The 12,526-nt window shown below is 43.9% G+C and overlaps 2 protein-coding genes across 18 annotated transcripts in view; one reads left to right on the top strand and one right to left on the bottom strand.

Annotated features, from left to right (window-relative positions):
- RFK (riboflavin kinase) overlaps nt 1–12,526 on the bottom strand; it is a 224,068-nt gene that overhangs the window by 134,125 nt on the left and 77,417 nt on the right. The window lies entirely within an intron of this gene.
- The window catches only part of PCSK5 (proprotein convertase subtilisin/kexin type 5), a 467,438-nt gene that overhangs the window by 412,990 nt on the left and 41,922 nt on the right, over nt 1–12,526 (top strand). For 2 of the 3 annotated variants that reach the window (XM_074394653.1, XM_074394655.1), the window contains 3 exons: nt 1,856–1,992; nt 3,380–3,580; nt 9,083–9,163. In XM_074394653.1, the coding sequence (XP_074250754.1) occupies nt 1,856–1,992; nt 3,380–3,580; nt 9,083–9,163 (419 nt within the window). The remainder of the gene's footprint in view (nt 1–1,855; nt 1,993–3,379; nt 3,581–9,082; nt 9,164–12,526) is intronic. The other variant, XM_074394654.1, reaches the window with a different exon arrangement.

Raw genomic sequence — 12,526 nt, 5'->3', positions numbered from 1 at the left:
ACTCCTGACACACTTTGATTTTTTTTTTTTTTTCGTATGTTTGATTTTGTTTTTAGACAGAGTATCATTCTGTGACCCAGGCTGGAGTGCAGTGGCGTGATCTCTGCTCACTGCAACCTCCACCTGCCAAGTTCAAGCGATTCTCGTGCCTCAGCCTTCATAGTAGCTGGGATTACAGGCGCACGCCACCATGCCTGTCTAGTTTTTGTATTTTTAGTAGAGACAGGATTTCACCATGTTGGCCAGGCGCTGTTAAACTTTGTTAAGCATCCTCTGTTAAACTTTGGAGCCAAACCTGTCTGCCTCTCCAGCTCACCACAACTTGGAAATGTGCATGTTTCATAAAACCCTCTGAAAAACAAATACCCTGAAAGAAAATGCTCCAATGTCACTAAGGGTAAAAGATGAGATATTTGTTTCAAGAAACAAACATATATAATACTTGAAAACATTTAGCAACTTTGAATACAGCTAGTGAAATGCTAAGCAGTAGAAGTTATTGCCAGGCATGGTGGCTCATGCCTGTAATCCCAGCATTTTGGGAGGCCAAGGTGGGAGGATCACCTGAGGTCAAGAGTTTCAGACCAGCCTGGCCAATATAGGGAAACTTTATCTCTACTAAAAATACAAAATTAGCTGGGTGTGGTGGCACACCTGTGATCCCAGCTACTCGGGAGGCAGAGGCAGGAGAATCACTTGAACCCAGGAGGTGGAGGTTGCAGTGAGCTGAGATCACATCATTATACTCTAGCCTGGGCGACAGAGGGAGACTCTGTCTTGGGGGAGAAAAAAAAAGTTGTTAAGGAAGAAATGCAAAGGCTTCCCCTGATATCACGCTGATGCTTTGAAATTCATCAAGGGTGGGGGTTAACTTCAGTTCACTCCCCCTTCTGGTAGGCCTGCAATTCAGTGGAGTCTGAATTACAATATTTTACTGTATAATGAGAATAACAGTAAACATTCATAAAAATATTTATAAATAAAAGCGAAGGCATTTTGATACTATTGTTAATAATCTGGTCACAGACATTTTAGGAAGCTGCTTGGACTCAACACCAAGCTATTTCAGGCCTCAGTACCAGTTGCTATGTGACGAATCACACAAACGACCTTTTCACACAGACTTTGGTTAAAATCCCAGTCCCACCTTTAACTAGCTGTGTGATTTTGAGCACTTACACTTGAGCTCCAGTTCCCTTATCTAGAAATTACAGATACATGATATCTTCCGTAAGAGATTTATACAGATTTTGACGAGCTAATACTTGACACATAATCAGTACTCTATAAGGAAGTATCAGTACCCCTTCTTTCTCCCCAGCCTTCTCCCAGCTGCTATGATAAAGAGTCCTTGGAGGTCCAAAAGGAGGTGTTTAATGACTTGGGTTGAGGGGAGCACAACAGACCAAGCCTGAAATTCAATTATCTACTCCTGTTGAAAATGCTGCACAGACTGGGTGCAGCGGCTCACACCTGTAATTCCAACAGTTTGGGGGGCAGAGGTGGGCAGATCACCTGAGGTCAGGAGTTTAAGACTGGCCTGGCCAATACGGTGAAACCCCCTCTCTAGAAAAATACAAAAATGAACCAGGCACGGTGGCACACACCTATTGTAATCCCAGCTACTTGGGAGGCTGAGGCAGGAGAATCACTTGAACCTGAGAGGCGGAGGTTGCAGTGAGTGGAGATCACACCACTACACTCCAGCCTGGGTGACAAGAGCAAAACTGCATCTCAAGCAAACAAAACAAAACAACAAAAAACCCTGCATAGATATAAAAAGAGATTAAATTAGGGTGGTGAAGGGAAATACATCAACATACGTCATGAAAGAAACGATGTCTTCTTCCTCTAGGTTTGATCACCATTGTTATAAAATCTGTCCTGAGAAGACCTATAGTGAGGAACTGGAATGCAAGGCATGCAGTAGCAACTGCGGCAGCTGTGACCAGAACGAGTGTTACTGGTGTGAAGAGGGCTTCTTTCTCTTGAGTAAGTCAGAAAATGGCACCATCTAAGGTGAGAACCAGGCACTGGAGCTCTACCCAGTCGGGACCACAGGAGTGCACATGTGATTGGTTTCAGGGTCTGTGCGTGTGGTCACCTCTGGCCCAAGGAGGAATTTTAATTTGGTTTGGAAATAAACATCAGCCAGGACCACCTCCTTCTGCTTTCATTACTGAAGCATGGTTCCTGTCCCACTAATTCATCTCAAATATCTCCAAGCTGATGGAAACTAGACTGAACTGGATGGAGACAGGGAGTAGGGACCTGAAGATAAATGTTTTGGCATTGAAGTCACCTCGAATATTCGGAACTCTGACCCTTGTCTTGAGACTTAATTCAGCTTATATATCCCTGTGTACTGTAAGAATCTAACAAGATCTTAGGTTTTAGTCAACTCACTGACTTTGATGGAAATGGATAGTTAGGAAAGAAATACAGTGTGACTCTTCCAACTGAGGAAATATGAACCCAATGCACTTGAGAGTTTGGGGGAGAAAGAATGAGAAAGCCAGCCCACAATGATCTTCAGTGGTCCTCTACACAGGGACTTATTTTATTTGTAGTTTTTCAAGGCCTCAAGGATTCTGTATTTGATGCTCTGAACCCTTTAGTGGCCAATGTTACTTCTCAGTTGAAAGAGGACTTAGGTAAAAAGTGTTGGTTGGTTTTTTTTGTGTTTTGTTTTTTAAGACAAAGTCTCGCTCTTGTCAACAAGGCTATAGTGCAGTGATGCCATCTCGGCTCACTGCAAACTCTGCTTCCTGGGTTCAAGCAATTCTCCTGCCTCAGCCTCCTGAGTAGCTGGGACTACAGGCACCCTTCACAGCACCTGGTTAATTTTTGTACTCTTAGTAGAGACGAGGTTTTGCCATGTTGGCCAGGCTGGTCTTGAACACCTGACCTCAGGTGATCCACCTGTCTCGGCCTCCCAAAGTGCTGGGATTACGGGCATGAGCCACTGTGCAGGGCCTGGATTTATTAAAACACATTTCTTGGTTGAAATAAGCTAAAGCCATCTTGGTTTCTTTAAAAACAAAGGCAAAAGCTGGGCACAGTGGCCTGGCCAACATAGTGAAACCCCATCTCTACTAAAAATATATAAATTAGCTGTGCCTGGTAACACACACCTGTAGTCGTGGGTACTCAGGAGGCTGAGGCAGGAGAATCACTTGAACCTGAGAGGTGGAGATTGCAGTGAGACAAGATCATACCACTGCACTCTAGCCAAGGCAACAGAGATAGACCCCATCTCCAAATAATAATAAAAACAAATGCAAAGAAAAATGTCCCTAAGATTTCCTCCAGCCCCTTTAGAACCTGGCCTTGCATAGAGCACCAAAGCCTTCATGCTATCTCTCTGTGTCTCACACAGATGGCAGCTGTGTGAGGCAATGTGGCCCTGGCTTCTATGGTGACCGAGAAATGGGAGAATGTGAGCCCTGCCACCGAGCGTGCAAGACCTGCACAGGCCCCGGCCGTGACGAGTGCAGGAGCTGCCCAAAAGGACTGCAGCCGCTGCGTGGGACGTGTGTGCATGCCACCCAGATCCAGGTGGAGGGCAAATTCTGGAACGGTATGTGCCTCCCAAACAGAGATCACAGGGTTTGTGCGTGCGGGCACCTCTGGCCCAAGGAAGAATCTTACAGCAAAACCCCCTCTCTAGAAAAAAAAAATACAAACATTAATCAGGCATGGTGGTGCGCATCTGTAATCCCAGCTACTTGGGAGGGTGAGGCAAGAGAATCACTTGAACCTGGGAGGCGGAGGTTGCAGTGAGCCGAGATCACACCACTGCACTCCAGCCTGGGCAGCAAGAGCAAAACTCCATCTCAAGCAAAACCAAACAACACAACAAAAAACTCTGCATGGATATATGTAAGGAGATTAAATTAGGGTGGTGAAGAGGAATACATCAACATACATCATGAAAGAAACAATATCTTCTTCCTCTAGGTTTGCTCACCATTGTTATCAAACCTGTCCTGAGCAGACCTAGGGTAGGGGTCTAGCTGCCTGCTCTGCTTTCCTCCTTCTATAACCCCGGTTTTTTAGTTATCCAGGAGAGAAAGGCTGTGCAGAGAATCAAGTTGGGATCATTCCTGAGTCTCTCTGATGCTTGCAGCAGGAGTGGGCAGGAAGCTGAGGTTGGCATTCAGCCAGCAGAGAGAGCCCAAAGGGCAATTTATGATTAGTCTACCCACTTGAGTTCCTACCTGGGTGAAGTAGGCCCAGAAGCGAGTGAAGAGAGTCATGGAGGGAAATGGCCCCGGTACCATTTTCTCAGAAATTTCAAACTCACTTCTGTCACAGGCATGTATCTCCTTACTACAGTTAAGGGAGATTTTACCTGTAGGGTAGGCTTTTCCAGTTAGACAAGGAAGAACTGCTTGAATGTGTTAGAATTTCTGCTAAAAACAGATGGTCTCTGTGGCTGAGTTCTTAGAGCTCACCATCGTTCAAGCTTGCCTCTGAAAGTTGCTCTTCCCAGTTGCAGACAGGGAATGTGTGGAGCTTCTGAGGAGGGAGGGGAGGGCACAGGTGTGGGAGCCTGGGATCCGACAGCAAAGCCCTGCAGCTGCTCATTCCTCCCTGAGTCTTTAGAACACGCCTCCTCATACTTGAGCCCCGGTTGTAGGCTTCCTTGCAAGGTAATTACAAACTTTCAGCGACCTCTCCATGTTCGAGGTGGTTACAAAACAAAATCCTCTCCCTGCGGGAAAAACCTGACTCATGTTCTATGCAGAGACAACTGACAAAAACAGGAGCTGCTCTTCATTTGATTTCGAGGCAGGAATTTGTTAGAAGGGTCACTTCGGTGCAGAAACAATGGCAGTGAAAAGAGGGCTGTGCAGGAGGAGTATGCTAAAGGCTTGTGGGAGTGACAGTTCTGTGGCTTTTGCCGGGCTTGAGAGGAGGCGTGCCCATGGCTGCTGTCTACCACCGAAGTTTTACACATGTGACTTCAAGGAAGAGCAGCTCAGACACCATCGAAACCCCAGCAGCCGAAGGCCATGAAGAACTCGGGCCCTATTTCAGAGACAAAGCTGGAGATTATTCAATCCAGATTGGGATATCTTCTGTGACTTATGGCTGAACCAAAACGCTGAAAATGAGTCTGTCTGGCATTCAGGCATCTTAGAGGCGGTGCAGGCCAAGAGGAAAACGGTCTGGTGCTGTGTTTCTTGCTGAACGTCTGTATTTTATCTGGCGTCCAGATGATGACATGGTCCAGGGAGCCAAGAGTTAGAGCGGCCTTGATTCCCCAAATGATTTCACGTCCCTTCAACTGGACTACGCATTTTGCAAGCAGAAACCGGGCTTCAGTGGTTCCCTTCTGTCAAAGCACCACACCCACCCCTCCACATTTTCTACTATCACAATGTAATGTTTTTGAAGAGAGGGAGGAATTAGTGCATCTGGGGATTTTTCGCTAATAGGGGAAGGGAACGGCGATGAGAGTGTTTCTCATGGCTGAACAAAAACAATCAAGTCAATGACAAAGCTGTACTTTCCCATTCCTATGATCTATGAAATAAGACATGCAGACCATTAACACAGAGAAAAAGCTATTTATTCACTAAGCAAGGTAAAGCTATAGCTCAGCTTCCCCCAGCATCATTTCAGCACTGAAATGGATAGTAAATGGGAAATGCATTCCATAAAGTCCTGGGAGTATTTGAGCTGATGCCTACAACCTTCTCCTGACTTTTTCTTATAAAACAGGATCGAGAGTGTAATAGGAGAGTAGAGGGTTCCAGAGAACAAGCACTAATTAGCCACACCTTTAAGATGATGGAAAGCAGATTGCAGTCATCCTGGGTCAATGCAGAGGAAACCCAGGCAAATTACAGAGTGCTTTTGAGAGGACATAGCTGCCTAGGTGGTACCAGCACATTTTTCTGTTTTGCTTTGGGTTTCGTTTTGTTTTGTTTTTCACACACGGTTTCAGATTCAGGTAGGAAAGGTAAGATGACACACACTTCATTCTATTCTTTCACCCATGCTGCTCCCCAGTGGAAACAAAAAGATCATGTTTGCCTCTGAAGACCACAACCAAACCCATGAACATCTATCAGCACAGGCTAGGAAGACACCCTTGAAACAAAAGTCCACCTAGAGCTCCCTGCACTCCTCTTTTAATAAGGTGGCTGATCAGGATGAGAATGACTACAGTGAGAGACCCACCATTCTTTGCCAACTACCAACAAAGTGGGAATACCTCCCACCTAGTCCAAGGATGCAGATTTTTCCACCTATGAGACAGTGCCTGACAAGTCCTCCAGCCAAGGCTAAGTAATCAAAGATGGGGCTGGACTCTCTTGTTCTTTCAGCCACCAAAAAGTCACCGCACAAATGTACGTATCATCCCCAGACCCTCTGTCCTGATCACAAGTATATTGTGACGATTATTTAGTGTCCCTACGTGGCAGGAATAAAACCAGTATTCAACAGGCTGCAAACAGCTTCAGCAGTGACTCAAGCAACAATCACACAGCCTTAGTGGAAAGGTTCAGGTGCCGCAGACCATGGGTTCTGAAACAAGATGATGGCTTCAGCTGGTTTCCTGAAGCCATTGTTTGGGAATGGCAACAGTTTCCTCTGTTACTGTTAAACCATTTGGATTTTCTTAAATGGTTTCCACCCAGTAGTGCTGGAAAGTCCTAGGAGTAATTTCTGTACATTTCTCTTACCCTCTATTTCCATCATTGATTAAAACCATGTTACAGCAGGCTCTAATTACATACTCTGGTGATAGTCTAATCTACAGAACACAGCCATCGTGAATTAGCTTTTTGTCTGACCACATCCTAACAATTTATCACTAGCTTGTCTCTTGATCTTAATTCTTATCCTTGGGGAAAGACCAGAGTCCCAGAGTTAATCATAGACACTGCAAGCCGCTCACATGTGAAAAAAAAAAAAAAAAAAAAAAAAAATCAGCTTCAATAGTAAAGATTTGTTGCCTAATAGTCACTGAACTTTAGAACAAACTGTAAAGATGCCATGGAAATCTGATTTTCAGACTTTGTAGATGTGTACAGCTGTCTCACTTAGAAATGAGTACACCATGTTTAGTTACTTAACCAACCAGAACACAGAGTGAAAAAAACACACGGCACTGTGTAAGTAATTAAATGTTTGGCCAGCAGGATGAAAGAACCATCTGTATCCGCTTGCATGGATTGTTACATACTCAGGAGTTCTGTAAGTGGATTGTTAAACCATTGACAGCTTGAAATTAACTATGGTGGGAGTATTTACACCACAGAAATTGGAAACACTATAAATCAGTTTTTGGTTTTTCCTTTTTCTACAGACCTGTCTCACCAGCAACACTATTACTTTGGCTTCTATCAAACTACTTCAGAATTTAAATTCATTACTGAAAAATTCTAAACGTCTACACTCTCTAGCAGATGCGGGCTTTAGAGAGTGACATACACGAATTCAAATCCCCGCTCTGTGATTTGTTAGCTGTGTGACCTTGAGCGAGTTACTCATCTTCTCCGAGCCTCAGTGTCCTTGTCTATAAAGTGAAAACGTGAAATTGCCTCACACAAAGTCATTTTAAGAATTAAGTGAGAGCCGGGCGTGGTGGCTCACGCCTGTAATCCCAGCACTTTGGGAGGCTGAGGTGGGTGAATCACCTGAGGTCAGGAGTTTGAGACCAGGCTGACCAATATGGTGAAAGCCCATCTTTAAAAAAATAAAAATAAAATAAAATAAAATAATAAATAAAAAAGGGAAACAAAAAAAGAATTAAGTGAGAGAATACACCTAAAGCTCTCAGGACACAGAGAACACATTAAAGTCTACTCTACTCCCTATCCTTTGACTCGATCCAGTTTTAATGCTTGAAACACTAGTTTGCTTTGAAAGCAGCATTCCCCGGCTCATGAAAGAAAGCAATCTGGGGCCATGCATGGTGGCTCATGCCTGTAATCCCAGCACTTTGAGAGGCCAAGGTGAGCAGATCACTTGAGGCAAGGATTTCAAGACCAGCCCGGCCAATGTGGTGAAAACCCATCTCTCCCAAAAATACAAAAATTAGCCAGGTGTGGTGGCGTGCACCTGTAGTCTCAGCTACTCAAGAGTCCGAATAGAATCACTTGAACCCAAGAGGCAGTGGTTGCAGAGAGCTGAGATTGCACCACTGCACTCCATCCTGGGTGACAGAGCTAGACTCTCCCCAAAAAAAAAAAATCAAAAACAAAACAAAAAACCAAAAAAGCCATTTGGGAGGGTATAGAGATAAATAGAGGTCTGGGGGAAATGGCCCCAGAAAGAAGGCAGCAGATAATAGTAAGTCAGGATGCCTAATAGGCAGAATCCTGACTTAGCCAAGAATGTATACTCACAAAGATATTGAGAGCGGCTTTATTTATAATTGTAAAAAAGAGAAGGGAACAATTTCAAAAATATAACAAAGGAAGAAAGCTAAAGTGAATTACCATTTATACAAATAAATATGCAAACCATTAAAAATGATGTTTATGACCGGGCACAGTGGCTCACGCCTGTAATCCCAGCACTTTGGGAGGCCAAGGCAGGCAGATCACTTGCGGCCAGGAGTTTGAGATCAGCCTGGCCAACATGGTGAAACCCCGTCTCTACTAAAAGTACAAAATATTAGCTAGGCATAGTGGTGCTCACCTGTAGTCCTAGCTACTCAGAAGTCTGAGGCGAGAGAATCACTTGAACCCAGGATCCAAATGTTGCAACAAGCCGAGATTGTGCCACCACACTCTGGTCTGGGTGACAGAGCAAGACTCCATCTTAAAATTTAAAAATTATGTTTATGAGGAGTGTTAATGACAAGAGAAAATGCCTATGAGATCTACAGTGTTAAATGCAGTGTGCAGGGTCAGTCTTACGTATACTGAAGCTGTAAATGATCACACATCTATACATACCTGTCATTATACTCACACACTTGATATGAAGATGAGACCTCCGTGTGCCACAGTATACACACCAGACATTTCTGGGGGGTGGGATTATAGGTGAAGTTTATTTTCTCTATCCTTTTTGCATTAAGAAAAACTAAATACTTTATTTTTTTTTAATAAAAAAGAAGCTGTGCCCACTGCAAACCTATCTGTGGTGAAGAGCCTGCTGCAGGAACGACGAAGGTGGAAAGTTCAAATCAAAAGAGGTAACAGGGAAATAGGGAGGTGCTAATCACAGCAGCAGAGACCGTCTCTGGACATGGTCTCCATGGAGAAATCACCCCAAGAGGCTGGGAGGCCAGTTGCAAATGGGGTACAGAGATGCAGAGATCATTAGAGAGACATGGAGAGAGAAGGGGGCCATAAACACAAAATGTCAGTGGGCACTCAGAGGGAAGACTGTGAGAGCTTCAGCAGTGGAGATTTCTGTAACAGATAAGGACATTCCTGATGTGCTAAATGGTCATGCCTGGCAGAGGCTAGCAAGAAAAGCCTTTGTCCTTGCAGAACGTTAAGAGGCTAAGGAAGCACCTTGCCTTCCCTGTCATGGCAGCATTTAGAAATCACAAAGACTGGAGAAAACTAAATGGTTTACCAGTAGGAGACAAAGAAGCCAAGTCGATGTGTTCATACAATGGAATACTATGGAGCCACCAAAGAGAAGGAAGAGGTGCCTTATTTACTGAAAGAGAATGATCTCCAAATACATTGCCTGTTCACTTTACAGGCAAGGTGATAAACAGCGTGAATTGATACCGTTTGTATGAAAAAAGGTGGAGAAGGGATTGGGAGGGAGACATCACCATACATGCCTTTTCTCCATTATGCACCACGTACGAATTATGTACATAATAAAAAATAAATAGAATAAATAAACCCCTTGCTTTATGTAGTTTAGCTAGTCACTTCTGAAGAATGAACACTGTACTTTCTGGGTCAAAGTGGTTCGTTCATTCTTTCTTATTTATTTTTATTTATTCATTCATTCATTTACTTTTTGCAGTCCTGTCCAGTCTAGAATTTCTTGAATGGGAAAAAGAGAAACTGTGATCATGGTTAAAATTTACTTGCTGAGATTAAGACCCTTATCTTTTATGATAAAGAGCTCCCGCTGGGGAGGACTTGATCCCCTGTCCAGGCCTAATTGCTTAGTTAACTGCTTGTACAGATCTCCCTCTGGTGGACATATGAAGACATTACAGAACTTTATTTTATTTTTATTTTTTATTATTTTTTAAGAGACAGTGTTTTGCCATGTTGTCCAGGCTGGTCTCAAACTCTTAGCTTCAAGTGATCCCCCCACCTTGGCCTCCCAAACTTCTGGGATTACAGACATAAGCCATCGTGCTTGGCTGACATTACAATTTTTATATCAGATGTATGTGGTAAAATATCAAATTGCCAGAATGTGAGATACATGTAATTATAAATATGTGCATATGTGTAGATATAGACATTAAAGTTTACACAAGTATGAGAAAAGTAATGAAAACTCATGTCTTTATAAATGTATTTTGGTATGTAAATGATAACATCAAAGGAAAGTCAGTCTGAAGCCTGGACACACAACACTGAAGATTTGCAAGGTGTTCACTGTTTGACGAATATTGTTGTGTTATGATTCTCTGAACAATGCTCTCAGCCATTCAGTGAGCTGATATTAGCAACAGGATGGTTGCTCGCCTTTCGGCTGCCTTCTCTTTTGGGCTGAGTGATACTGCAGGTTTTAAAAGCCTTCAGGGACAGAATCGGTTCCTTTGAGACGCATTCGGAACACGTGTGTGACAGTCCTGTGGCTAAGGTGGCTCTGCATGAGGCTAAATTCAGCCCTTTGCAAATTCCCCAGAGAGAGTACATTAGTCAATCATCACCTCTAATTCGTATATTGGAAAACCAGGGGGCCAGCTGCAGTGGCTCACTCCTGTAACCCCGGCACTTTGGGAGACTGAGGCAGGTGAAACACCTGAGGTCAGGAGTTTAAGACCTGCCTGGGAAACATGGTGAAACTCCATGTCTACTCAAAATACAAAAATTAGCCACGCTGCGTGGCAGCCACCTGTAATCCCAGCTACTTGGGAGGCTGAGGCTGGAGAATCTTTTGAACCCAGGAGGCGAATGTTGTAGTGAGCTGAGATTGCACCACCCCGCTCCAGCATGGGTGATGGAGCAAGACTCTGTCTCAAAAAAAAAAAAAAAAAAAAAAAGAAAGAAAGAAAGAAAGAAAGAAAGGAAACCCGGGTAATTTTTTCTCTTCAAACTAGGATAAAATCAATGACCCAGCATGGCAGCCTAATCATTTCTATCTCCATCTCCATCTCCACCTGTATCTGTACCTATCCCTGTGTCTGTATCTATCCATCCTATCTATTTATGTATCTTTCTCTCATCTGTATTTGAATCTAGTTTCCTCTATAGCAAATCTAGTTTCCTCATCAGCTTTGTTTCCATGACTATCATCATAGAAGCCCAGCAGTGCCTCCTGGTGCCACTCAGGTATGAAACCAGAGGGAAGGGAGAGGGGAGTAAAACAAGGCTCAGAAATGGAGTGAAACAGTGATAGGAGACAGACAGCGGGAAGAAGGAATCACCATTCAGCGCACCACTGAGTCACGCACTTGACACACACCGTCTCATTTAGTCTTCTCAACAATCTGTAAGGGTGGAATCATTTTCTCTCATTTTAGAGACAAAGAAAGGTAGGACTCTGAGAGTTTAATTACTGTATCCATGGTTACCCTGCCCTTCGGCAGCACAGCTGGGATCTGAAGGTAGGTGTGGCTAGAGAGCCATCTATACCTGGCTGACTCTCAGGAGAAAGAAAGAAAATGAAAGGCAGGAGAGGAAGGAAGGAAGGGAGAAAGGCAGGGAGGAGGTAATGAAGGGAAATGGTAAGACGTCAATACTGACTGAGGGTCAGGGTCATTGAAATCCCCCATTCTGAGCTAGAACTTCATTTTCTGATTTTTCCCTGGGTGAGCCGTGCTGATTTCTGAGCAGTCTCTGGCTCTCGTCAAGGTCTCAGTGTGTATCGATTGAGTGCTGTCATTGAAGCTGTTCTGTCTCTGAAATTGCCCCATGGAGTTGCTGAGGCAACTTCCTGGGAAAGCCTTCCCATCAAAAGCTGTTGGAGGGAAAGGGAGACAGGAACACACACTTCCAGTGTTTCCGTAGTTAATGGTGTATTAACCTGGGACAGCCTACTTAAAGCCTGACCAACCAGAAAGCTCATGAGCGGGGGATAATTTTGATGTTTAATGTTGGATGTTTAATTGTGATGTTTGATTTGGGACAAATTTAAGATGAGATTAATTTAGGTTGCATACCACAGTAGCTACTCTAAAGAACAGAGACACCCAAACATTGGCCAATAATAAAATCTGATTTTCAAAGAACAAAAACAAAAAGAAAAGAAGTTTCTTTACAAGAGGTACAATGACTTCTCAATTATCACCTTGGAGTGAAGAGAAATGGTCATCTGGCCCGGCGCGGTGGCTCACGTCTGTAATCCTAGCATTTGGGAAGGCTGAGGTGGGTGGATGGCCTGAGGTCAGGAGTTCAAGACAGGTCTG

The sequence above is a fragment of the Saimiri boliviensis genome, chromosome 2 (assembly GCF_048565385.1).
Source record: "Saimiri boliviensis isolate mSaiBol1 chromosome 2, mSaiBol1.pri, whole genome shotgun sequence".
Lineage (NCBI taxonomy): Eukaryota > Metazoa > Chordata > Mammalia > Primates > Cebidae > Saimiri > Saimiri boliviensis.
Note: the sequence above shows the minus strand (reverse complement) of the source record. Positions and strands in the feature narration are given on the sequence as shown.